This window comes from Podarcis erhardii (assembly GCF_964252035.2).
Source record: "Podarcis erhardii genome assembly, chromosome: 6".
NCBI classification, from domain to species: domain Eukaryota; kingdom Metazoa; phylum Chordata; class Lepidosauria; order Squamata; family Lacertidae; genus Podarcis; species Podarcis erhardii.
Genome location: NC_138510.1, coordinates 2,807,638 through 2,835,380, shown reverse-complemented (window position 1 = coordinate 2,835,380; position 27,743 = coordinate 2,807,638). Strand labels below are relative to the sequence as shown.

General features: G+C 47.7%; 1 protein-coding gene and 1 long non-coding RNA gene across 4 annotated transcripts in view; one reads left to right on the top strand and one right to left on the bottom strand.

The window, feature by feature from the left end:
- Window positions 1-23,956, top strand: part of DNMT3B (DNA methyltransferase 3 beta) — a 53,647-nt gene extending 29,691 nt beyond the window's left edge. For 2 of the 3 annotated variants that reach the window (XM_081867645.1, XM_081867643.1), the window contains 15 exons: window positions 1,190-1,348; window positions 2,011-2,118; window positions 3,588-3,729; window positions 5,019-5,165; window positions 5,766-5,810; window positions 6,728-6,807; window positions 8,109-8,221; window positions 9,751-9,934; window positions 10,692-10,776; window positions 12,399-12,544; window positions 14,042-14,392; window positions 15,985-16,070; window positions 16,647-16,716; window positions 17,907-18,025; window positions 20,807-23,956. In XM_081867645.1, the coding sequence (XP_081723771.1) occupies window positions 1,190-1,348; window positions 2,011-2,118; window positions 3,588-3,729; window positions 5,019-5,165; window positions 5,766-5,810; window positions 6,728-6,807; window positions 8,109-8,221; window positions 9,751-9,934; window positions 10,692-10,776; window positions 12,399-12,544; window positions 14,042-14,392; window positions 15,985-16,070; window positions 16,647-16,716; window positions 17,907-18,025; window positions 20,807-20,948 (1,977 nt within the window). In that variant the 3' untranslated portion in view covers window positions 20,949-23,956. The remainder of the gene's footprint in view (window positions 1-1,189; window positions 1,349-2,010; window positions 2,119-3,587; window positions 3,730-5,018; window positions 5,166-5,765; window positions 5,811-6,727; window positions 6,808-8,108; window positions 8,222-9,750; window positions 9,935-10,691; window positions 10,777-12,398; window positions 12,545-14,041; window positions 14,393-15,984; window positions 16,071-16,646; window positions 16,717-17,906; window positions 18,026-20,806) is intronic. The other variant, XM_081867644.1, reaches the window with a different exon arrangement.
- Window positions 1-27,743, bottom strand: part of LOC309345247 — a 109,160-nt gene that overhangs the window by 21,982 nt on the left and 59,435 nt on the right. The gene's annotated exons all lie outside the window — the stretch shown is intronic.

Genomic DNA, 27,743 nt, shown 5'->3' with positions numbered 1-27,743 from the left:
GTCATGATGCAAAATGGCTGCCCTGTCTGAAAACAGAGATAGACGTTTGGGCCTGTTGAAGTGGGTAACTAGCGGGAGCAGGAACTGAGAAGGAGTTTGGATTGGATTTGGATTTGAGATTTGAGATTGATTGGATTTGGATTTGGATTTGAGGGAGAGCAAACTGTCCCTGGAGCCTAGTGGATTTATTGAATCCACAACGGTGGCTGTGCAAACTGCTGGAGACCCCCACTGTTGCCCAAGTGCTCTTGGGGTGGATATCGGATTCAAAAGACGGCGACAGCGAAGCAAAACGACTGCAGGACAACAGGTTAAATGTACAGCAGCCGGATTTCAAAAAGAGGAACGTTTTGTTCGTTAAATGGTTTCAAATATGGTTTGGTACACAGGCTGAGACCCTCCCTGCCCGTGGACTGTCTTTCCAGAGTGGTGCATACTCTGGGTTATCTCCCGCTTGGACTACTGCAATGCACTCTACGTGGGGCTACCTTTGAAGGTGACCCGGAAACTACAACTAATCCAGAATGCGGCAGCTAGACTTGTGACTGGGAGTGGCCGCCGAGACCACATAACACTGGTCTTGAAAGACCTACACTGGCTCCTAGTACATTTCCGAGCACAATTCAAAGTGTTGGTGCTGACCTTTAAAGCCCTAAACAGCTTCGGTCCAGTATACCTGAAGGAGCGTCTCCACCCCCATCGTTCAGCCTGGACACTGAGGTCCAGCACCGAGGGCCTTCTGGCGGTTCCCTCCCTGCGAGAAGCCAAGTTACAGGGAACCAGGCAGAGGGCCTTCTCGGTGGTGGCACCCGCCCTGTGGAACGCCCTCCCACCAGATGTCAAAGAGATAAACAACTACCTGACATTTAGAAGACATCTGAAGGCAGCCTGTTCAGGGAAGTTTTGAACGTGTGACATTTTAATGTACTTTTAATCTTTAATGGAAGCCCCCCAGAGTGGTTGGGGAAGCCCAGCCAGATGGGCAGCGTACAAATAATAAACTATATTATTATTATTATTATTATTATTATTATTATTATTATTATTATTACTGTTGGTGACCCTGGGGGCTTCATGGAGCCACTGATTCAAGAGCCACTGACAGGCCACGGGGGCTGCCTGAAAACTCCCCGTTAGCACCCCATTTCTTTCCACTTTCTTACCTTCAATCTTATTTGGTTTTTTCCAGGACAGCAAGGGTTTTCGAATCGGTGAGCTCGTCTGGGGGAAGATCAGGGGCTTTGCTTGGTGGCCTGCCATCGTCGTGTCATGGAGGGCCACATTCAACCGCAAGGCGGCCCCCGGGATACGTTGGGTCCAGTGGTTTGGCGATGGAAAGTTTTCGGAGGTGAGGGGAAAGGAGGGGGTGGGCTGCCGATGGATGCTGGGGGGGGGGCTTGGTATCTCGTCCCCGAGGTAAAATGAAGAATACACAAAGGAATTGCTTTCAGTGGGCACCAGGAAAATCACCTGCACTCATCCAGTATATATACGCGTGGCTCAGGGCAGCTGACAACCAATTTAAAACACTTTTATAAAAGCAGCATAAAATACGGTATAAAAACATTAATAACAATAAAATTCAAAAATCAGTTAGATAATCCCCAGGGCTAGCTGGCTAAATTGATCTTACTTGGGCCAGCGAGAAGGCCAGGGGAGAATTAGCTGTGGGGTCTACCAGCGGGTGATCTTCATAAAAAGGGGAGGGGGAGAGAAGGAAGGGGAATAAAAGATCAAATTAAAGGCCAGGCGGAATAGCTCTGTCTTACAGGCCTGATGAATCCTGCAGGGCCCTGGTCTCCCTGGGACAGAGCATTCCATCAGGTCGGAGCCACCACTGAAAAGGCCCTGTAACTGCCTCCCAGCCCAGCATCCCCTCTCCCTCCTCTTGAGGAGTTTTGCAGGGGGCGGTGGGTGGGTGATGTTCCTCAAAGCAGCCCCATGGACCTGTCCTGATCGCGGGGGAAGCCCTCTTGTTCCTGTGGCTGAGCTTTGCCGTTTCCACCGCAGGTCTCGGTAGACAAGCTGGTGGGGCTGTTGGCGTTCCAGGAGCATTTCAACTCCACCACGTTCCACAAGTTGGTTTCGTACCGGCAAGCCATCCTTCATGTCTTGGAGGTAAGGGGAAGGCAGACAGATGGGGAGCCTGGCTAACAGGCCCTGCCACGATTCCACCCAGAGGAGGGAGCCGCAGGAATAACCTTACAAGACACCTTCTCAAGGAAAAAGCGGGAGGGTCCTGGTCTCCACCTTTCTTTAATGGACCTCCCGTCTGTCTTCTAAGGATGAGGGTAAAAGCATCCTGAAGGTCTGTGGTGTAGCTATTATTCCTGAATTGCCAAGGGTGGGACTAGAACTGTGGTTCCCAACGTGGGGAACACGCCCCACAGCGGGTCAATTTGATTTTTAAGGGGGGCAATTCGAGAATGAGTTATTAACAGTTAATGGCCTTTTAGGCTTCCTCCACGTGAATAGAAGCTCACTTTTTGAATAATAAGTACTGCTCTGGTGGGAAGGTAAACGGCGTTTCCATGCGCTGCTCTGGTTCGCCAGAAGCAGCTTAGTCCTGCTGGCCACATGACCCGGAAGCTGTACGCCAGCTCCCTCGGCCAGTAAAGCGAGATGAGCGCCGCAACCCCAGAGTTGGCCACGACTGGACCTAATGGTCAGGGGTCCCTTTAAAGCATATTTACAAGCAGTTTATTCAGCATACATCAGGACAAAGAGGGAAAAAACATGTCTTCTCCCTTTCATGTCCAAGCAAGAAGCATAAAGCAAAAGCTATACACAAACGGAAGTTCCCAGCAAGCTGTGCTGGAATATAAACAGACATGTAACATACAACAGCTCCACAATCTGTTTAGGTGGAACGGAACATCAATATCCTAACAGGAACAGCCCACAACTTCCACACACACTGGCCAGGCTTGTGCCCTGGAGAGGCCACTTCAGTATTGCTGACACCCCCGGAGGTACACTCCATTGTCTCCCGAGACAGACGGATGCTGACCAACATTTTTGGGTAGCCTGGGCCCAGGGCATTGTTGGGATACTGCCAGGGAGACAAAGGCCATCACTGCCTCCACGTCGACTCCCGACGTCCATCGATCTCCCGTAGATACAGTATCAGCAATTAGCGACACGAGCTCCAGAAAATAGCTTGTGACATTCCAGAGCAGATGCACGCTCTATCAGCAAATAATGCACAGCGAAAGATGCACGCAGGAGAGTATTATTTAGAAGTTTATTCAGCATTGGCCAGAACAAAGAAAAACATGACTGCCTGCTTCGGTCTGCTCAGGCACAGAGAGACAACAGCTCTATCAAAACAGAAACATCCTGTGAACAGGAAATACGCAGACTCTGTGACTCACAAAGCCTGTTCCCTTTTAAGGTGGAACGGAAATATCCTAACAGGCATATGGGACTTTATAGGTCCTAACCTATATCAGGTAGGAGCTGCAAAGAGCCTTGCACACCCCGCTCTGCCGTGAAGCAACCAGGGGCGGGAATTTAGGCAGCACAATCTAGGATGCTCACCTGCTCTGGGACACCTTCGTAAGGCCGCCTCCTCTTACTCCTGGCAGGTGGCAAGCAGCCGAGCGGGCAAGTCGTTCTTGAGCGCCCCGGGGGATTCTCTCGAAGACAAGCTGAAGCCCATGGTGGAGTGGGCCATGAATGGCTTCAAGCCCACCGGAGGGAAAGGACTGAAGCCCCCCAAGACCTCAGGTAAGGAGCTGGCTGGGGGAGGTTTGGGCGAGGAAACCCAGGAAGGAGGGCAGTGGGAGCCCGGGGGAACCTGACTCGGAGAGCTGTTATTGTTGTTGTAAACAAACATCTGCCCCTTTTCCCTTATGGGGTATCAAGTGGCCATATAGGGTCCTTACATAGGTTCCCTATTGGTAGGAGAAAATAAAAGAGGCCAACCAGAGAATATTGAGAAGCAGAGCAGCTAGTAAGCCTGATCTTTATTGATCTGTTGCAACAGGGTCCTCACTCACCACACGCAGGAGAGAGGAAGGACACAGAAAAATAGCATGCAAGGCTTTATAAAGACTTTTGAAATCGCCACCCTGTAGATCACGAACACCCCCAGATACATCATAACTATATCACAGAAAGGGCGGTCTACAGTAGAAATCTGAGTGCCTTGTTTATCTCTTGTCTGGCAGGTTACCTGTTAATGCTTACTTGACTGGATAGCCTGGGGAGCCTGACCAGTCTTTTGTAATGTTAAATACTTAGTTCCTGAGCCAGGTCACAGGCTCACACCCTATTCATATCTACAATGTGCCCTTAAGAGGGGATTTGTGAAGGAAAAGACAACGGGGAGGCTTTTCCATTTTCCTTTGACATTGCAGAGAAAACATTTGGTCAGTTTATGACAGTTTGGAAATTAAAAATGGTTTCAAGTCAGTCTTCCTGTGCTGATCTATGTACGTGCTTGGTTGGTACATTTATTATATATCTATGACCTTAAAATTCTTGTTACAGATAGGTAGCCGTGTTGGTCTGCCATAGTCAAAACAAAACAAATTCCTTCCAGTAGCACCTTAAAGACCAACTAAGTCAGTTCTTGGTATGAGCTTTCGTGTGCATGCACACTTATCTGAAGAAGTGTGCATGCACACGAAAGCTCATACCAAGAACTGACTTAGTTGGTCTTTAAGGTGCTACTGGAAGGAATTTGTTTTGCTTAAAATTCTTATCACATTGTGGCCTGCTGCCTACACACAAATTCTCCACATTTGTTCACAGTGCAGAATTACGGGGTTCACAGCTTGAATATTTGACAGGGAGCCTGACCGTCTTGTCTTCAGCACAGGCTTGCTTGTGCTGGACATTCCTACTAGCTTTCCCTATGCAGGGTGCAATCTTTGAAGAAGGCCTCTGTGGCTCCTTGTGGGGATGGCGAACCCCACAATCCAGGACCCCCAAACTGCCCACAAACCATTCCCCTTTCTGCCTGCCAAAGAAGATGTCCGTCCCAACTAAAGCCAGCTGTCCTTTCTCTACAGACAGCAGTCTCCTCAGCCAGAAAAGCTCTGAAGAATCTGCCGCTCCCGAACTGCCTTCCCCTGAACCTGCCCCACCAGCTAAACGGCTCAAGACTAACGTCTGCAATGGGAGCAACAAGGAGCAGGCAGAGGAGAACCAGAGCAGAGGTAGGATTGGGGCCAGATTGGGGTTGGGGTGTGTGGAGGGAGGGAGGGAGGGAGAGGCACCTGCAGAGGTACAATTTTAATGAAACAGCAACAACAACCCTTACTTCACATAATAAAAGTGTATAAGGCTAAAACCCCTGACATGCTAGTGTTCTATGTGCAGGGAGATTTTTTTTAAAAAAAATTATTTCATAAATTTTATATGTCACTCAATTGCAAAGAAACAAACGAACTCATAGCGGTTTACAAAAGGAATACAACAAAAGTAAAAATAGCATTCAGATTATAATTACAATAAGCGATAAGCTAGAAGCAGATTAAAGCAGATGTCAGTGTTCTGCATATCTGGGTCGGAGTGTCTAAACAAAGTTTTTAGTAGTTGTCAAAAAGAGTACCATTGAGGTTCCTGTCTGAGGTCAGTAGGCAGGGATATGGTGTGTGTATGTGCCATTTAATCCTATAGAACATAGAAAGCCGGTTCTTCGTACAACTCTGAAACTCTTTTAAGGAAGCACAGTTTGCCACCTGTGTGTTTGTGTCCTGGCCTCTCCACGGAGAGGCACTTCACTCGCTAACTCGTCGTTCCCGCTTTCTTTCCAGAGTCGATGGCTTCGGACGTCAGGCACAACAAGAAGAGCTTGGAAGGTAAAGAGCAGGGGTCAGCACACTTACTGTGTCTCCAGCGCCGATCACGCGGCGGGCCGGAGGGCAGGGGAGCATGTGCCCATACACATGTGCACATGGTATTTCCAGCGCATTTCCAGGTCGGAGGAGCCACTGGAAATAGATTGTGCGCATGTGCAGGGGCCTCCTCCGACCCGGATGTGCACCGGAAATAAAGCTCACGCTTGCGCAAATAACGCTTGCTCATACACACAAGCTATTTCCGGTGCTCCTCTGACCCGGAAGTGGGCAGCTGCGCAGCGCAGCGCCAGTAAGAACGGGTGGCGGGGGTGTGTGTTGAGGGCTGGATAAACGAGTCCCTCGGGCCTTATCCAGCTCGCGGACCTTAGTTTGGGGACCCCTGGTAAAGAGCACCTTCAGCATCAAAACCTGGCCTGATTCAGGCCCAGTGGACCACCCCCCTCGCCTGCAGATACTCCCTGTCATGTGTCAGTAGCAGATGGAAAGGAATAATATTCAGGTTGCTGATGCTGACCACACAGCGCGTAGGTAAACTGTGGAACTCCCTGCCACAGGGATGGCCACCAACCTGGGTGACTTGAAAAGAGGGTTGGAGAAATTTATGCAAGAGGAAGGACCATCCACCTTGAACTGCCCATGAAAATAGGGTTGCCATACAGTCATACCTTGGGTTACAGACACTTCAGGTTCCGTTTTTTCAGGTTATGGACATGCTGAAACCCGGAAGTACTGGAACGAGTTACTTCTGGGTTACGGTGGTTGCACATGCGCAGAAGCGCTAAATCACGGTTTGCACATGCGCAGAAGTGCCAACTCGCAACCTGCTCTCCAGACTGAACGCTGAGACCATTTTGTCAGATGCACCCTAAGGAGTGCTTATTAAAACTCTGCTGACCTGTCCTTCTCTCGTTGAACAGACAGCTGCTTGTCATGTGGGAAGAAGAATCCAGTGACCACCCACCCCCTGTTCGAAGGGGGCCTCTGCGAGACTTGCCAGGTGAGCGTCCAGGTGATTTGGGGGGGGGGTGCGGTTTCCTCCAAACCATTTCATTCAGGGCCATTGCCTTACTTAACAACATGGGACCAGTTTACCTGCGAGATCGCCTTACCCCACGAAAGCCCCCTGCAGGAATCTCAACTACAGCATCCATGACAGATGGCCGTCTGACCTCTGCTTAAAAACTCCCAATGAAGTCCAAGGGGACTTCTGTTAGTTTCCTTCTCGCTTCGTTCTTAATTTGTGTATTTGTAAGAGCTGATCTACACTGATACCCTAACAGCCATGAAATGTGATTGTTCTCTAAATGGACTTTCATTTTTTGCTGCTGTAAGAAGTTGTCCTTTCCTATAATAATCTTTCAAATAATATAAATGGAGTTCTTGCAACATTCACATTATATAATCTGTTTTTATTTTGAAATAGAGGACGATGCTGTATTGGAATTATAGGTGACAGATCTGGAGCTGAAACTTTTGCCGGTTTTTTTTTTTTACCATATTCTAAATCATGCGAGTGTACAGTGGTATCTTGGCTTTCAAATGGCTTGGCTCCTGAACAAATTGGTTCCCGAATGCCACAAACTCCGAAGTAAGTTTTCCGGTTTGTGAACGTTTTTCGGAAGCCGAATGTCCGACATGGCTTCCGACTGGCTCCTGCATCCAGTCGGAAGCCATGCCTTGGTTTTTGAATGGTTTTGGGAGTCAAACGGACTTCAGGAAAGGATTAAGTTCGAGAACCAAGGTACCACTGCATTGGGATTTATAAACTAACTCAATAATCAAAGCTTATTTTTCATGAAAGCTAATACCCTTATAGGATCACCATCAATTTCTATATTCTCCAGTGTTGACTACTGCATTCTCTTACTGGATGGTTGAGTTGGCTTCCTTCACAATAGCTACTTAAATTTGGAATGTCCCAACCGCTGAATAAAGATTTTTTAATATGTGATTGGTCCAACTGAAATATAAACTTTTTTTAAAAAAAATCTGCCATTGTTTTAATTGTTTTCACTATCCTTTTATTCTTTTTGTTAAACCGCTTTGAGTTTTTTTGTACAGCCAAGCAGGATGTAAATTTTGCTAAATAAAACATACTGCAGATGTCCCCAGCCTTGCCCCTTCCAGACGGTTCGGACTACAGTTCCCATCAGCCTCAGCTGTATTCCGAAAAATGTGGACGGGGCCAGGCTGGGGGTGGCTGGCCTTCTCTGCAGCTTCTGATACTTATTTTGGGCCTAGGGTCACCCAGGCAATTGGAAACTGTTTAAATCTGCCATGGATCTCTTTTCCTCGCAGGTTCAGTTCCTAGAATTTTTCTACATGTACGATGAAGACGGGTACCAGGCTTACTGCAGCATCTGTTGTGCGGGGAACGAGCTGCTTCTCTGCGACAATGCCAACTGCTTCAGGTGAGAGACCTCACCTGTCTCAAGAATCTAAACTACAGCATCCATTATAGAACCCTTGGAGCCAAACCCCTGAGCTAGCTGCTATTGTATTGGGCAGAATAATAATAATCGTGGGTGGCCATGTGGTCACAACCACTGAGCCCCTTGGGCTTGCTGATCAGAAGGTTGGCAGTTTGAATCCCTGCGACGGGGTGAGCTCCCATTGCTCGGTCTCTGCTCCTGCCAACCTCGCAGTTCGAAAGCACGCCAGTGCGAGTAGATAAATAGGTCCCGCTTCGGTGGGAAGGTAAACGGCATTTCTGTGTGCTCTAGTTTCTGTCACAGTGTTCCATTGTGCCAGAGGCGGTTTAGTCCTGCTGGCCACATGACCTGGAAAAAGCTGTCTGTGGACAATCGCCGGGTCCCTTGGCCTGAAAGCGAGATGAGTGCTGCACCCCATAGTGACCTTTGACTGGACTTAACTGTCCAGGGGTCCTTTACCTTTACTCCACCCGCATCGTTCTGCCCGGACGCTGAGGTCCAGTGCCGAGAAGCAAAGCTACAGGGAACCAGGCAGAGGGCCTTCTCGGTAGTGGCACCTGCTCTGTGGAATGCCCTAACATCAGATGTCAAAGAGAAGAACAACTATCTGACATTGAGAAGACATCTGAAGGCAGCCCTGTTCAGGGAAGCTTTTAATGTGTGACATTTTAATGTACTTTTAATCTTTGTTGGAAGCTGCCCAGAGTGGCAGGGGAAACCCAGTCAGATGGGCGGGGTACAAATAATAAATTATTATTACTACTACTAATAACAATGCACATATATGGAAGAAAATGCATCGTATACCCCCTTTTTTGCTGTACATGCAGAACCCTCCTTGTGCTTTATCTGGAGTTGTTTTTCTTTGTAACATTCAGTCGTTAGGTTCCCCTTTAACTGGTTCCTTCCAGTTTTGTGGTTGGGCCACACTCTTGCATAGTAATACTGGCCTTACTGATAATGCGTTTTGCAGAATTTCGACCTCCTGGCTGTGGAGGAACAGAGGAGCTGCCCAGCCTTACTGTCACGGTCCGGTCTACGGGCGATCAAAGTCCCGGCTGAGGACATTGGGACCGGGGGCAAGATGGCGGGTGGGAGCAGGAATGAGAGTCCAGAAGGGTCCGAGAGTCGGGAAACAGGGAGTCACGAGGTCAAGGGTCCGAGGGTCAAGAAGCAAGGAGTCAGGAAGTCAAGGGTCCGAGGGTTGAGAAGCAAGTCAAAGGTCTGAGTATCAGGAAGCAAGAGGCCAAACGCAGCAGGGCAGGAAACGTGTTGCTGTGGCAAAGAGCCGAAGGGAAAATGCTGACCTTATATCCCTTCCCGGCTCTTGCCACCAGGTGCAGCGAGTTACCAAGCAGCCTCACATGTGTGGCCACGCCTTGCCTCCCCAGAATAAACTCAGGAAGGCCCCAGTCTGCGAAGCCCTACTGGTCACAGAGCCTGGCTCCTGCATGCACTCCTGACACGGGACCCCCCGCCCCCCGTTCCTCTTCCCTTGTTTTGTGCAGGTGCTTCTGTGTGGACTGTCTGAACCTGCTAGTGGGTCGTGGCGCGGCCGACGCAGCCAGGAAGGAGGACCCCTGGAGCTGCTACATGTGCCAGCCCCAAGGGCGGCACGGGATGCTTCAGAGGAGGGGCGACTGGAACACCCGCCTGCAGGAGTTCTTCACGGATGAGAAGGGGCTTGAATACGTAAGGAAACGGGGGTGTGGTTAATGGGGGGCAGTGTAGCCCACCTGCCCTAAAGTAGAATTACAGAATTGTAGAGATGCTCTGATGTTCGGATCCTGCTTTTTGGCTTCCCATTGAAACATCTGGCTGCTGCCTGTGAGAACAGGATGCTCTCCTGTTATACAAAAATCTCCAAATGGGTCCGAACTTCAATGTCTAAAACTCCTGGTAGAGGACAAGGATCTAGAGATCACGCTAAGGGTGGCCAAATTCTGTGCGACTGCCATAAAACTTAGGGAACAAGCTGTCCTACCAAAATGATTAAGGTTTTAAATGACAATTTTAGGTTATGTTTTAGTGATCAAGGTTTAATATATATTTTTAATTGCTGCTATATCTGAATTGTCTCTATTACACCCATTTGCAATTCAATGTATTCCTGTTGTGTTTTATGATTTACCTGATATTGTAAGTGACCCGGAACTGGTCTGTGACCGTAATAATACAATTATATTCTGAGAACAGGATGCTGGACTAGATGGGCCATTGGCCTGATCCTGCAAGCTATTGTTACGCTATATTCTTAGGTCCAGTTGGTGACGTGAAACTTGTGCGTTTGATTTTCTTAATGGCTAGGATTCCCACTTCTTGCATGTGGCAACCTTAGAAGAGGCTTCCTATATTTGCAATGAACTTAAGCCAGTGGGAGAGATGGGCACCGGTGGTGGCTGGTGGTGCCATTTCCTTCTCTCTCTCTCTCCCCCCTCTCTTCTCACAGGAGCCACCAAAAATCTACCCTGCTATCCCAGCGGCAAACAGGAGGCCAATCAGAGTGCTGTCTCTCTTTGATGGAATTGCAACAGGTGAGAGACCCCCTCAAGCACTTCAACAAACTCTGATGTCTGGGAATCATGGAAGTACCGTATTTTTTGCTCTATAAGCCGCACCTTTTCCCTTCTAAAAAGTAAGGGGAAATGTGTGTGCGTCTTATGGAGTGAATGCAGGCTGCGCAGCTGTCCCAAAAGCCATAACAGCAAGAGGGATCACTGCTTTCACTGCACAGCGATACTTCTTGCTGTTCTGGCTTCTGAGATTCAGAATATTTTTTTCCTTGTTTTCCTCCTCCAAAAACTAGGTGCGTCTTGTGGTCTGGTGCGTCTTATAGAGCGAAAAATACAGTATTTCTTGTGCCCTGCTCATCTGACTGGATTGCCCCAGCCACACAACAACACATCCAAAGGGCCACACACCAATATACAGTGGTACCTCGAGTTAAGTACTTAATTCGTTCCAGAGGTCCGTTCTTAACCTGAAACTGTTCTTAACCTGAAGCACCACTTTAGCCAATGGGACCTCCTACTGCTGCCACGCCGCCGAGGCACAATTTCTGTTCTCATCCTGAAGCAAAGTTCTTAACCCGAGGTACTATTTCTGGGCTAGCAGAGTGTGTAACCTGAAGTGTATGTAACCTGAGGTACCACTGTACTAGAAGCTGGGTTCAAATCACAGGTTTGCTAGGGCAGTGAGTAGGTCATTTAGCTGATGTGCAGGTCCATCATTCACTTTGTCAATCTCACCATTTTGTTTCCCTACTGCTGGTTTAATAACACATTATGAATGTTAAAAGTAGGACGTCGTGTGTCCATGCAGGACTAATCTATACTGGCGCCTTATAACGTTATAAATGCGTTATAAAAGTGTGACACCGGGGCACTGTACATCAGTCAATGAAAAATTGCATTGAGAGCTTTACAACTCCTTTTTCTTAGCTTTTTTTTAGCTCAGTGGAGTCCAGCCATAGTTATCAAAACCATTCCTTAAGGTTAAAAACCACGAGTGTATCTCCACCCCTGGTCTCCCTGCGCAGAGAATGCCCTGGTGGTCCTGCGCTGGGCACAAGCTGTAGCATAGTAATGGCACTGTGAAAAATGTTCGTTGATAACCCTTGAGAAAAAATGCTGCTCTGCCTTGCTAGGTCATAGTGAGGATGGACGAGAACAGCCATCATCACCGCTAAAGGACAGCTCATCCCACAGGGGTGGTCGAGCCTGTACCCTCCTTCCTTAAGGCCAGTCTGGTTCATTTGACCCCATGTCTACCTCTGTCCATCTCCCTTCCCCTGTCCTGCATCTTCCAGGCTGTCCCATGACATTCGTGATTTGTTTTGGTCCCATCACGATCTTTTGTTGGCAGTGTTGTTCCTCATCAAACGATGTTGCGCATGCATGACGTGTGTGTGTGTGTGTGTGTGTGTGTGTGTGTGTGTGAACAAAACGTGCACCGGGAAATTGTCATTCTCCATGCCACAGTAGCAGCCAGAGCATGCGCATCAACACTGCAGCTCCTGAGAGTCTCTTGTTTCTGTCGGGATGTGGAGACCCTGCGCATCTTGGCTCCCACAGTTGGAGCTGTTGGCTGGGGAATCACGAGGGATCTCAATGGCCACCTCTCCCATCTCCTCACCCGTGGTGCTTTGACTCTTTAGGCTACCTCGTCCTGCGGGATCTTGGCATCCAGGTGGAGAAATATGTCGCCTCTGAGATCTGCGAGGAGTCCATAGCCGTGGGAACTGTGCGGCACGAAGGGAACATCAAATACGTGCATGACGTCAGGAACATAACCAAGAAAAATGTAAGGAGATTCCCTGTGAGACTTCGTGGCTGAGGCTGCTGGCTGGTTGTATTGGAAGACAGGTCAAGATGTCTGTTATTATTTACAGTCATACCTCGGGTTAAATTTGCTTCAAGTTAAGCGCGTTACAGTTCGCTCCGCGGCAACCTGGAAGTAACGGAGCGCGTTACTTCAGGGTTTCGCCGCATGCACAGACGCTCAACATGACGGCACGCGCATGTGCAGAAGCGGCGAAAAGCGACGTGTGCATGCGCAGACGTGCCGTCGCTAGATATGTTTACCTCTAGATGTGAACGGGGCTCCGGAACGGATCCCATTCGGATCTAGAGGTACCACTGTATTAAAATTAAATACTGCCTTTCACAAAGAGACCATACGGTGGTTTACAACATAAAACATCAAGTATGTAATATAATAATAGCACAAGGGGGAAAAAGACAAATACCTCCCCACTCCACTTTAAAAGGTCATCTTTTTTTTAATTAGCCAAAGGTTTTGGAGAAGACGAATGTTTTTGCCTGGCACCTAAAGATGTGTAACCAAGGTGCCAAGCAAACCTCCTTGGGGAGAGCATCTCACAAATGGAGAGCCCCTGCAGAAATCGTCTGTTCCTGTACTGCCACCATCTGGACCTCATGCATAGCTGGCAATGTTTTCCTTTTTTTGAAAGGGAAATTCCCTTATTCCGAACAGGATTCCTCACAAGAAAAGGGAAAAGTTGACAGCTATGACCTCATGTGGACGAGGCACACAAAGAAAAGCATCAGATAATACATTTATTTATTGAACAGAACTGATATAGTGCTTGATTGTGGTTTAAAAGATGTTTATTTTATTATAAATAACCATGGTGAGAAGAGGATGCTGGGCTCCTTTGGGCCTGACCCAGCTGTCTGGCTCTTCTGGGGTCTTCTGCGATGTGGTCATTTTGTGCAGGGCCAGGTTTAGGTTTGATGAGGCCCTAAGCCACTGAAGGTAATGGGGCCCTTTATATGTCCAGCTGTCCTTTGTCAACAACAAATTGTCGCTGTTCTTTTGTGTTGAATATATGCTATATGGTAATTTATGGACCTAGTAGGTATCTAAAGCTATTTGCACATCAAAGTAATTGTTGAACTGAAATACAATTAAGAAGAAGTATATTAAAAGTGAAATAATTATTAAGCTCTAACTTAAAACGATTGGGGGCCCATTACTTACATCATAGGAGCCTACACAACACAAAACACGGTTGCTGTATGTAGGTTTTATTTTATTTGTTTTCTATCTTATATTTTGGAAATGCACACCCAGTTTTTCCCCCTTTAATTTTTTTGGGGGCCCCCAAGAGAGTGGGGCCCCAAGCTAGAGCTTGTTTAGCTTATACGTAAATCCGGCACTGATTTTGTGAAGCCCCAGAAGCCTGGGATTTACAAACAAGACAGGCATCATGACTTTGCACTTGACTCTGCAAAACCCATTGCTCTGCTTGCCCGTTGCTCTGCTTGCCCGTTGCAGATTGACGAATGGGGTCCTTTTGACCTGGTGATTGGCGGGAGCCCCTGCAACGACCTCTCCATCGTCAACCCTGCCAGGAAGGGCCTGTATGGTAAGCAGCCCTTGGAAGGATGGGGGCTCTCAGCTTGGCTCCTCAACCCAGAAGTTATTATTTGTTTTAATGTCCTACATTCCTTTCACCCACCTGTCTTCCTCCTTGCAGAGGGGACTGGGCGACTCTTCTTCGAGTTCTACCACCTTCTCAATTACACGCGCCCCAAAGCCGGGGAGGAGCGCCCCTTCTTTTGGCTGTTTGAGAATGTCGTGGCCATGCGCATCAATGACAAGAGGGACATCTCTCGTTTCCTGGAGGTAAAGGCTTGGGGGGGGGGTCAGTCTTTTCCTCAAGGTCCGGAAGCTTTTGAAAAACAGAAGGAAAAAAAATAGAGGATGACTGAGAACGCCCTTGAGCTCTGCAAAATGTGTTTGCAATTATTTAATTGAAGGCATGGATCCTGCTTTCGCATGCGTGGTTTCTAATAGGGGCAGACTAGAAGGTAGAACCAGGACGCAGGTGGCGCTGTGGGTAAAACCACAGAGCCTAGGACTTGCCAATCAGAAGGTCGGCAGTTCAAATCCCCGCGACGGGGTGAGCTCCCGTTGCTCGGTCCCTGCTCTTGCCAACCTAGCACTTTGAAAGCACCTCAAAATAAATAGGTACCGCTCCAGCGGGAAGGGAAACACCGTTTCCGTGCGCTGCTCTGGTTCTCCAGAAGTGGCTTAGTCATGCTGGCCACATGACCCAGAAGCTGTACGCCGGCTCCCTCGGCCAATAAAGCGAGATGAGTGCCGCAACCCCAGAGTCGGCCACGACTGGATCTAATGGTCAGGGGTCCCTTTACCTTTACCTTAGAAGGTAGAAGAAGGCTTTTGGGGTATTAAGTGAATGCCCATTAGCGGGATGCCCTGTTGTGTAAGACCTTCCTGTGCCCATGTTTCATCCAAAACCCTTTAAATGATCTTTGTTGTACTGTCCACCTCTTTTCCATTTCCCTTTTCATAATTGGTGCCCCTGCACTTAAGGACCTTGCTCAGCTCCTTTGCCTGGCCTTGCTCTGATGACCGTGCAGCGGACTGTTCACAATCGGCGTACAACCGATTCTAGGAATCCATTTACTTTATTTTTTCCGTGTATAAAGGTAAAGGGACCCCTGACCATTAGGTCCAGTCCTGACTGACTCTGGAGTTGCGGCGCTCATCTCGCTTTATTGACCGAGGGAGCTGGTGTACAGCTTCTGGGTCATGTGGCCAGCATGACTAAGCCGCTTCTGGCAAACCAGAGCAGCGCATGGAAACGCCGTTTACCTTCCCGCCGGAGCGGTACCTATTTATCTACTTGCACTTTGACGTGCTTTCGAACTGCTAGGTGGGCAGGAGCAGGGTATTTTTTTAGTAAGTTATTGCACTTATTCTTTGCTTATTATACAAAATGCCCCCAAAGCAATTTGACTCCTACCCCACCCAACTGCAAGGTGAAAACCAAACAGAGTAGGAGATTGTCATATGATGTGATCCAAATTAAAAGCAAGGTGCCAGGGTAAACAGAACTGTCTTAAAGTCAATAACGATGGGGAGAGCATTTCGTAGTTGAAAAGGCCTGTATTTTTATTTTTATATAGTATATATATTTTATTTTATTTTATTTTTTATTCGATTTGTATACCGCCCTTCACCCGAAGATCACAGGTCATTCACAGCATAGTACTAGAATTAGTACTATTGTTGTCATTGCCACTGCTACTATTATTCTAGCATGGCAGAGCATGAGGCAGCCTGTAATTCATCTTTCTGACTTTTGGAGTTGCTTCTTTTCCCCAAGCTGCATCTAATCCTGCTGTCAAAGGAATTGTGAATTTAGTCCTTCTGCCGCTTCGTCCCTAACTGCCGTCCCTTTTTGTCTTCAGTGTAACCCTATTATGATTGATGCCGTCAAAGTCTCGGCTGCACACCGAGCGCGATACTTCTGGGGGAATCTGCCTGGGATGAACAGGTAATTTAGAAGCCCCTCTTGTGGGCGGGAGCCCCAGCTCTTGCACTGTATGAAGAAAGACTTCCTTTTCTCTGTTCCAAATCTTCCATCGCTCAGCTTCATCGGATCTCCACAAGCTCCAGTGTGATGAGGGAGAAAAACATCCCTCTCCCAGGTTCCCCAAACCTGGGGTCTTCAGCTGTTTCTGAACTACAACTCCCACCATCCCTAGCTAGCAGGACCAGTGGTCAGGGATGATGGGAACTGTAGTCCAAAAAACAGCCGGAGACCAAAGGTTGCGAAATTCCGTACGCTGTGCATAATTTTATAAATTCTGCCCTGTTGCCTTTTACTTGCCTTTTCCGTAAACTAAAAAGTTCCAAATCTTTGTAGTTGAGTCGCTCTCATCATTTTGGGAATCCAGTTCTGAACCTTTTCAAACACCACCACCACCACCACCACCACCACAACAACAACAACAACATGCGCTCGGCAACATATAGAGGGCCAAAGTTCCCGCACATTGCTGCAAAACGATAAGTTTGGAGGACAATGGGGCGGTGGCTTAAGAGAGCAATTTGCTTTGTCTTTTCTTAGGCCCCTGGTAGCTTCGACGACGGATAAACTTGAACTTCAGGACTGCTTGGAGTACGGCAGAACAGCCAAGGTATTTTTGGTACTTTCCCCTCCATTTCAACTAGTTCCTCCATTCTTATTCCCCCCTCCATTCTTATGAATGATCCGGGGGGGGGGGGGAGAAAGGTAACGACGACCTTTGCCAACCCATTGACCTCCACATGTTGTTGACCAACAACAACTGGAAGGTTTTCCAGGTTGGCAAAGGGCTGGGCTATGGAATGCCCCCTGGGTCTCTCGTCCTGCAAATTATGTCCCAAATTGCCTGTATTATATCTCTAGTGGACCCTGGGGTGCCCCCCTTTCCTGCTGCCCTCCCCCCCTTCCCACCCATGTGAGGCTCTTTATGCCGAACGAAACGGCGAGACACTCTCCCTTCTGTCTCTCCCCTGCTCTACTTATGAGCAAGGAACTCAGACATTCCACAGATGTGACAAAATGCAGCCCAAAATGGATCTCTCGGTTGGAGGGGGCGGTTGCACCACTAAGGGGACATTGTCCCCTTTGAGGAAGAGATGCAAAGACCCTCTTTTGCATTCCTGAGGGCCCGTCAGTGACCTCCCAACTGACCTCCCAGCGGCTGCTTTTCATCTGGATATTTTTAGCTGCCTTCTGGGCAAAATACCTCGCCCCCCCCTCGCCACTTGAAGGCATAGCAGTGACATCTGAGCGCATTTCTGGCTGATGGATGAGAAGCCTAAAATCACTGGACAGAGCCAGCCTCCCTCCCTTCCTCTGCCAGACGGCATTAATGCTACCACTTTCTGGAAACCTTCACACTGAGGCGCTTGTATTTTTTTTTGGGGGGGGGGTCATTTGTAGGGACCCGGGTGGCGCTGTGGGTTAAACCACAGAGCCTAGGGCTTGCCGATCAGAAGGTCGGCGGTTCGAATCCCCGCGACAGGGTGAGCTCCCGTTGCTCAGTCCCTGCCCCTGCCAACCTAGCAGTTCGAAAGTACGTCAGAGTACAAGTAGATAAATAGGTACCACTCCGGCAGGAAGGTAAATGGCATTTCTGTGCGCTGCTCTGTTTCACCAGAAGCGGCTTCATCATGCTGGCCACATGACCCAGAAGCTGTATGCCGGCTCCCTTGGCCAATAAAGCAAGATGAGCGCCGCAACCCCAGAGTCATCTGCGACTGGACCTAATGGTCAGGGGTCCTTTAGGGTGGTCATTTGTATGTGTGTTTTTAAAAAATGTTTGCTTTTCTTCTCTTTCAGTTGAAAAAGGTCCAGACCATCACCACAAAGTCTAATTCCATCAGGCAGGGGAAAGCACAGACTTTCCCAGTGCGGATGAATGGCAAGGACGACAATTTGTGGTGCACTGAATTGGAAAGGTGGGATACGGGGGGGGGGGGGATAATTGCGCATGGCAAGGAGGGGAGAGGGAGAGATGAAAGGAAACAGGCAGGGGCTGCCCAGGAAATGCTTTTCTTCAGAGCAGTTACAGCCTCTCTTCAAGAGGTGCAAATTTTTGTTTTCCCGCAAAGGGGTGCATCTTAAAGATTATTTGTCATAGAGTAGTTACTTCTACCACCCTTGTTATGATTTGCTCCTGTTGTTATTCATTTTTAGACTTAATTCTGTGTCCAGGGCAGCTGTCTACCAGCTCCACCTGGAATGCAGGCTAAGACCCTACCTGCCCGCGGACTGTCTTGCCAGAGTGGTGCATGCTCTAGTTATCTCCCACTTGGACTACTGCAATGCGCTCTACGTGGGGCTACCTTTGAAGGTGACCCGGAAACTGCAATTAATCCAGAATGCGGCAGCTAGACTGGTGACTGGGAGTGGCCGCCGGGACCACATAACACCGGTTCTGAGAGATCTGCATTGGCTCCCAGTACGTTTCCGAGCACAATTCAAAGTGTTGGTGCTGACCTTGAAAGCCCTAAACGGCCTCGGTCCAGTATATCTGAAGGAGCGTCTCCACCCCCATTGTTCATCCCGGACACTGAGGTCCAGCGCCGAGGGCCTTCTGGCGGTTCCCTCATTGCGAGAAGTAAGGTTACAGGGAACCAGGCAGAGGGCCTTCTCGGTAGTGGCGCCTGCCCTGTGGAACACCCTCCCAGCAGATGTCAAAGCAATAAACAACTATTTTACTTTTAAAGGACAACTGAAGGCAGCCCTCTTTAGGGAAGTTTTTAATGTCTGATGCTGTACTGTTTTTAATATTCAGTTGGAAGCCGCCCAGAGTGGCTGGGGAAACCCAGCCAGATGGGCGGGGTATAAATAATAAATTATTATTATTATAGACTTATCAGTTGCTTGTTACCTAACTTGGTCTCCAAGTGACTTACGTTTGAAAACATAAATGTAAATGCATTACACCACGGGGGGGAAATGAGGCAAAACAATTAAATTTATTTGAGAATAATATTTATCTGTGCCTTGGCATCATAATCGCAGTAGTTTAAAATTATATAAAACCATACAGTAAAATCATAAATGTTAAAAGCAAGTTAAAACCAAAAGAATGAAAAAGAAACACCAGTGGACCAGTGTGGGGTATGGGTGTATTCTTAATTGCCTGACTAATAATAATAATAATAATAATAATAATATCACGCCCATTTGGCTGGGTTGTCCCAGCCACTCTGCATAGGCCTGGCAGAATAGAAAATTTTCAGCTATTCAAGGCTCTGGTTTTCCCCTCTAATGGCTTTTATGGTTTGAGACCACAATACATTTCCTCATGTGAACCTGCCCAGACCCTGGAATCATCACCATACACGGAGACCCTTCTCTGCACATCACATCCAAAGGGCGTTGAGGAGAAAACGGGCCTTCTCCGCAATTGCTCCCTGTCTATGGATCGCTCTCTTTGGGGAGGCCCTCTTGCAGGGCTGGCCCATTCAAGGGGCAAGATGTGGCAACCCCCTTGGGCGGCCGTATCCATGGGGCAGCAATTCCGGCCTCCAAGGACTGCTACCACCACAGCAGCACTTGCGGCACAATCCTTGGAGGCAGGATCTGACCCGTGGCAGCTGGAAAATGACCTCTCGGGGGGTATTATGAGGCTGGGCCAGTTTCCTCCCACCATTCTTCCCAATGTAAATCTTTATTCCCGTCTTGTTCCAGGTGTACATCTTTGCACGCCTCTTCTTCCCTCGAGGGGCAGGTGGTGCCATTTTTCGGTTCATCTCAGGTGCAGCACCTTCATCAATGTTTCTGCAATAGGCAGAGATGTCTTGTTTCCCCGGCATACGATAGTCTTGGTTTTTTTTTATTAATTTTCCAATACAAAATTATATAATCAAAACATCTTTTCTTTTTATCACCAATTTCACCTTTTTGACTTCCCTCAGCTTGTCTGATAATCCCCCATTTTACTCACTTCGGCATACGATAGTCTTGTTGCTAGGTTTCATGTTGCTTATGTAATAATAATAATAATAATAAATTTATTTATACCCCGCCCATCTGGCTGGGTTTCCCCAGCCACTCTGGGCGGCTTCCAACAGAACACTAAAATACAATAACCTATTGAACATTAAAAGCTTCCCTAAAGAGGGCTGCCTTCAGATGTCTTCTATAAGTTTGGTAGTTATTTTTCTCTTTGACATCTGGTGGGAGGGCGTTCCACAGGGCGGGTGCCACTACCGAGAAGGCCCTCTGCCTGCTTCCCTGTAACTTGGCTTCTCGCAGGGAGGGAACCGCCAGAAGGCCCTCAGAGCTGGACCTCGGTGTCCGGGCTGAGTGATGGGGGTGGAGATGCTCCTTCAGGTATACAGGACCGAGGCCGTTTAGGGCTTTAAAGGTCAGGACCAACACTTTGAATTGTGCTTGGAAACGTACTGGGAGCCAATGTAGGTCTTTCAAGACCAGTGTTATGTGGTCTCGGCGGCCGCTCCCACTCACGAGTCTAGCTGCCGCATTCTGGATTAGTTGTAGTTTCCAGGTCACCTTCAAAGGCAGCTCCACGTGTAGAGCGCATGGCAGTAGTCCAAGCGAGAGATAACCAGAGCATGTACCACTCTGGCCAGACAGTCTGCGGGAAGGCAGGGTCTCAGCCTGCATACCAGATTATAGGTTTGTTGTCTGTACATTGCTTTGGGGCTTCCTATTTTTAAGGAAAATCAGAGAAACTAAACTAACCACTCTCTTTGCTGCTACCACAGGATCTTTGGCTTCCCCCACCATTACACCGACTTGTCCAACATGGGGCGTGGAACTCGCCAGAAGCTGCTTGGCAGGGCATGGAGTGTCCCGGTCATCCGCCACCTGTTTGCTCCTCTCAAGGATTATTTTGCCTGCGACTAGGGAGCAGGTGGGGTGCCCAGGTCTCCTTTGAGCAAGCAGCCTTGGGAGAGGAGGGCGGCAAAGAGCTTGGAACGACACCCTCCTGCAAGTGCAACCCACAGCACGGCATCTCCCCTTCACCACCATCTGCAAGCGCCACCATGGAGACTGGAAGGATGGGAATGTTCCTTTCCATCAATACTGACATTTCTAAAAGGTCAAAAGACCTCTGTTTACTCACCGTGCAAAACACTGTTGTGTCCATGGAGGGACACGACTGCAGCATTAGCCAACCATTTCCCCCCTAAGATCAATGTCAGTCGCTGCCCGACTGAGAGGCAGTTTTCTGATGGGGCTGTACGAAAACACCCCAAACTTGAAAAATAATTTTTAAAAGGATGAGCGACAGAATCTCTCCAGGGACAATCATGAAGAAAACCAAAATTGCAGCAACAATCCTGCCTTGCTGCGTTTTGTACACTGGAAACAATCAGGATAAGACGAGGAGACTCTTCTCCTTTTTATCCTTCTTTTTAAACTCCTAAAATATATATAAATATATAGAACAAAACTTTTTTTAAAAGCGAGACACTTGGCTGCTGCTTTTTTCAGCGTTATGTGTGAATGGTGGAAATTCCTCAAGAGGAATTTAGCTGAAACACAAGTGTGGGATAATTATAGTGGCTAGAGCAAAAGAAAACCAACCAACCAACTCTGCCAAATGCATCCAGGTATACTTTTAAACTACTAATCTATCTTAAAAAAACATGCTGTTGAAGTTAACATACAGTCCACCTGGATTTTTCTTGCACAGACCCATTGAAGTGACCCAGAGCCCCTTGCAAGAGCCCCTCTGAGCTTCCCCACAAATTCTTGTTTCACCTGAGGGGCAGAGAAGATCTCTTGGCCTTTGGGGTTGAGCAAAGGGGAATAAGAGCTTCACATTTGGCCCCCACCCTCCAAAAAATTCTGCAAATGCTTATGCTGCTGTGGACTCAAAACCTGTAGGACACGTTGACCTTTGTTTGCAATGTCCCCAACAGGACTTCATGCAGAGGGACATCAGGTCTGAAACTTATTGATGCTGCTATTTTCCTCATGAATGTTAGCTTTGTTCCCCCAACCCTCAGTTGGCATTACCTTGTACCACTGGCTGTGTTACGGAAAGGAAATGAGATCCGTCTGCTGGGGCAACTTGTTTTTGTAGGTCGTCTCTCTTTCCACCCATCAGGGCACTGCCATGTGCTAAGAAGCAGCGTTTGATACAGTGGATATGATGCAACTCAATGGGTTCTTTCCCATGGAGGATGGAGCTGGAGAGATCCTTTCACATGCCTCCGGGTTCTGTGCCACTTGCCAAAGAAAGGAGACCTCTTTTGGATCAGGCAGCTGTGGGGACGTGCTTTACTAGTCCACAACGTCTTGAGCAGCCTTCCCCAGTCTGGTGGCTTCTAGGTTGGGGAAGACTGTTATGGAGGCTGCCATAGCGCTTGACTTGATGTAAAAGCGGAATGGGTAGAAGGCTGGCCAAGAAATAAGAATCATTCAGGGGGAAAAGGACGCTCCACTGATAGGCAGAATGGCACGACTGTGGGCACACACTCCTCGCATTCGTTCCATTGGCTTGTGAGCAGGAGACCTTCCTAGTGGACACGTCGGAGATTGCTAAAGTTTGTTCCCCACGGGCCATCAGTATTTTAAGGTACAGATCCAAGCTGTGCTCCAAGCTCCCCCACTGAACAACAGCCAAAAATATGTTGCTCAGGGAACATACTAAGGATGGCAGAGATGCCCTCCTCTGCTCCCCAGCATAGCTGCAGCAATGTCAGCTTTGCCCAGATTTATCTCCAGCAGGCATTGCATCAGATTGGGCTGTTGGCTGGACGTTGTCTCTCACCGCCTGGGTCCTTCAGGAAGGAACAGCTCAGGGAAGCCGATTCAAACCAGAGAAGGAAGCTTTCCTCCTCCTTTTCTACTTTTTGCTTGACCTAGGTATCATCTCTCTCAGCTGTGCCACCGCTGAAGAAACTGCCAACACTGGAGTAGTGAATTGGCCCTACACTAAGCTGTAGCCTCTACTTTCTGCTTGAGAATGAACGCCAGTAATCTTGAGCAGAGATGCCTCGGAAGACACATTACAGGAGGGGGTACCAGGTCTGGCTTATTTGGAATACCTGGACTTGAAACCATGACCCTCCCATGTGCTGGAATTCCACTGATTTTCCTGCCGCATGAATGGATCTTAAGATAAACAGGTAGCAAGTGAGCCACTGAGCAGAAACCACATTAGCTCCTCTGAGCCCAAGCTTTGTCCATGGAAATAAAACTGCTGGAATGGAAATGGAAATGTATGTAACTCAAGAAAGGGAGTTAACCATATGTGCCTTCTTGTCCTTTATTTTCTTTTATTATTTTGTTTTCCAGACCACAATAGCAGACCTGCCATTTCAACAAGTTTAGGCTTCTTTGCTAAAAACAGTAAGACTTGAAAGACCCTCCACCAGAGGAGGACAAGTTGTAGGAAGCAAGGTAGAAAAAGAAACTGAGGCGACTGTCCACTTGTGAAACTTGCACAAAAAGTAGCAATAACTATAATGTCTGTTGCTGGGCAAAATCCACTATTTTACTGCATTTTTGCCTCTTTTTAAAGATGCATTTCAGGCATGTTGTTGTGACAATATTTTATAAGGTTTTCCTGTCTCTCGTTGGTGCTATATTTTTAGAATTTTTGATGCCAAAACTGTTTTTTTATACTATCGTTTTTATAAAAACATATGACAAACTTGTTTTTCTCTTTTTGTTTGTTTCTATTGTTTTGATTTTTATGAGCTTCGTGAAGTGGAAGCTCGGTACTAAAGTGAACATCTGAGCCTTTGCAAGGGGGAAATTGGGTGCTGTTGTGTTTTTCTGTGTTTGTGTGTTTTGTTTTTGTTTTTTTACTGGAAATGAAAACAATTGGTTACTAAAGAGTTTACCTCGAACATTTTCCATTGTTTAATTAAAATCAGTGTTCTATAACTGAGCACCCACTTGTTCGTTCTCTCTTTATTTAATGATGTGTCTTAATTGGGAGTGGTTTACTTCTCACCCTGGAGGCGTGGGTGGCTGGGGGATATTGGGAATGCACACAAGTTTGCATCTTTGTTGGCAATAGGATTAAAGTCGGTCCAGCCACAAGAGTTTGGCATTCCATGAGAATGTTGAAAAGAAGGGAAATGAACTGCAGATACAGTCTTGGTTATTTCATACAAAGGACCATATTGCCTGGAGAAATCTGTAGGAAGAAGGAGGGATGTTGCTGGGAATCGGAAGTGAGGAGAGTTCTGTCTTGCTGGTGAGCTACCCATAACTGAACCCCAGGCAGTTTCTTAAATTGCTCTTAAATCCAGCCATGACTGTATCCCAGGAGGTGCAGGTGCCCCATCTGTAAAATGAAACCAAGAGCAAGCTGTCAAAAGTAAGATTGCAAAGCACCCTGCTTGTTTTCAAAAATACGACTGAATGATTAGTAACAAAGATTGGCACAATACAATAACGCTTAATACAGTCATACCTCGAGTTGAATGTGCTTCGGGATGAGCACATTCAATTTGCGCTCTGCGGCAACCCGGAAGTAATGGAGTACATTACTTCCGGGTTTTGCCTCTCGCGCATGCGCAGACGCTCAAAATGACGTCACGTGCATGTGCGGAAGCGGCGAAACATGGCACGCGCAGATGCATCGTCGCGTCTTGCATTCCGTTCGGGATGTGAACGGGGCTCTGGAACGGATCCCGTTTGCATCCCGAGGTACCACTGTACCACATTTTCAGGTGATCAAACAGCTTAGTGTTCCCTATTTAGTTGCAATCTTCACAACACTTCTAAAAAGCAGTTTGCAGCACTTTAAAAGACTCAAGCACACATTTGTTCTGGCATAAGCTTCTGTGAATTCAAAATTCACTTAATAGCTGGTGGGTAAGGAGAAGCCTTACGATTTCCTTATTCTTTCTCCTGTAACATATAAGAGCTAGATATATAACTAAGTAGAAAAGAGTCTGAACAAACACTCTGGACGTGTGGGTGGGAAGTCCATGCATGAAACGATGTAACTACAGTATTTAACAAAACTTATACAAAATTCACTTCTTAGCTGGCAGGTAAGGAGAAATTTCTTTAAGTTTGTATGCACGTGGCATCAACCCACGGTAGTGTGTGCCATCCTTAGCCAATCTGGTGACATGGTTTTGCTCCATAACAATCCAAAGCAAACATCAACATTAGTTAGAACATTAGGAACCTTCTGCTTGTTTACAGGAAGAATGGAAACATGCTTTTCAGCTAGAAACTTCCAGCTTGTATCTTGTGTCACAGAGAGAAAGTCCCAGAACCTTCTTGAATCAAATAGAATAGAAAAGATCTCTACACCTTAAACCAATACTTTCTGCACTCAAAAATTCAAACCATGACATCTGGTAACCTCCAGACGTTGGCACTACAAGTCCCATCAGCCCCAGCATACAGCGTGTGGCGAAGTCTGGCTTGTGCCAATAAAAATTGAAGGTGCCACAAATCTCTCTCTTGTTCTCAGGTAAGGCAACTCACTATTGCACCTTCAGTGGGTGGGAGCTGGAGGGAAGAGGGAAGGGCTCACTCTCATTTTTATTTCATTTTTAAATAAGAAAACTTACAGCATTATCCACTGCTGGGGCAGTAGACCCTCCAAATGTCCCTATTTCCCAGGGATAGTCCCGGATTTGCAGAGGCCAGCCTGGTTTCTGAATTTATCCCAGAATGTCCCGCTTTTCCTTTTTGTTGTTGTTTAGTCGTGTCCAACTCTTCGTGACCCAATGGACCAGAGCACGCCAGGCACTCCTGTCTTCCACTGCCTCCCGCAGTTTGGTCAGACTCATGTTTGTAGCTTCGAGAACACTGTCCAACCATCTTGTCCTCTGTCGTCCCCTTCTCCTTGTGCCCTCCATCTTTCCCAGCATCAGGGTCTGGTCTTCTCATGAGGTGGCGAAAATATTGGAGCCTCAACTTCAGGATCTGTCCTTCCAGTGAGCACTCAGGGCTGATTTCCTTCAGAATCGATTGGTTTTAATCCTCTTGCAGTCCATGGGACTCTCAAGAGTCTCCTCCAGCACCAGAATTCAAAAGCATCCATTCTTCGGCCATCAGCCTTCTTTATGGTCCAGCTCTCACTTCCATACATCACTACTGGGAAAACCCTAGCTTTAACTATACAGACCTTTGTTGGCAAGGTGATGTCTCTGCTTATTAAGATGCTGTCCAGGTTTGTCATTGCTTTTTGCCCAAGAAGCAGGCGTCTTTTAATTTCGTGACTGCTGTCACCATCTGCAGTGATCACGGAGCCCAAGAAAGTAAAATCTCTCACTGCCTCCATTTCTTCCCCTTCTATTTGCCAGGAGGTGATGGGCCCAGTGGCCATGATCTTCGTTTTTTTGATGTTGAGCTTCAGACCATATTTTGCGCTCTCCTCTTTCACCCTCATTAAAAGGTTCTTTAATTCCTCCTCACTTTCTGCCATCAAGGTTGTGTCATCTGCATATCTGAGGTTGTTGATATTTCTTCCGGCGATCTTAATTCCGGCTTGGGATTCATCCAGCCCAGCCTTTCGCATGATGAATTCTGCATATAAGTTAAATAAACAGGGAGACAATATACAGCCTTGTCGTACTCCTTTCCCAATTTTGAACCAATCAGTTGTTCCATATCCAGTTCTAACTGTAGCTTCTTGTCCCACATAGAGATTTCTCAGGAGACAGATGAGGTGATCTGGAAGTGCCATAGTTTGCCATGGTCGACACAGTCAAAGGCTTTTGCATAGTCAATGAAGCAGAAGTAGATGTCTTTCTGGAACTCTCTAGCTTTCTCCATAATCCAGCGCATGTTTGCAATTTGGTCTCTGGTTCCTCTGCCTCTTCTAAATCCAGCTTGCGCTTCTGGGAGTTCTCGGTCCACATACTGCTTAAGCCTTCCTTGTAGAATTTTAAGCATAACCTTGCTAGCGTGTGAAATGAGTGCAATTGTGCGGTAGTTGGAGCATTCTTTGGCACTGCCCTTCTCTGGGATTGGGATGTAGACTGATCTTCTCCAATCCTCTGGCCGCTGCTGGAATCCCCTATTTTCACTGGAGAAATGTTGGAGGGAATGGAGTTATCTGACCCCTGAGCCAAGGTGACAAGTGACCATGCGACCTTGAGACCAACAGCTATCCTGCCTTCCATCTGATTTTTAATGTTTAATGGGTTGCATATAAATAGTAATTTTTTTATTATGAGGATGATGGAATAGGACATCCAGATTTCCAATGGAGAAATGGTGGCAGCGGATGCTCAAAGGCCCGAAGCGGGTGGTGCTATGTATGGTTTCCATAGAGATGAATGGCGCGATGGGACTACACTACCCAGCATCCCTCGGGAACTACTTCCGGCCGCCGGCGCGTCATCACACGTGCAACATCGGGTCGCTTTACCCAGATGGACTACATTACCCAGCATGCGCGGCCGGAAAGACGGACTCGCGCAACCGAGAAATGCGTGCGCCTCTCGGGGCACGCTGGGAAATGTAGTCCTTGCTGCGTGAGGGGGACGCGGTTAAGAGTCGACGGCTGAGGAAGCCGCGGGCGCTTTCTTGAAGCGCCTCTCCGTACGCGCAGACAGGGAGCGTTCACACGTGCAGGCCTGACGACTCCCTGACACGCGTTACCAAAAAAATAATTTCTGAACAGAATTGGGTACAAAGGGGGCGTGGTCCTCTGAGGGAAACAGCAAATCTTAGAGTTATAGAATCTTAGGGAGCCTGAGAGTCATC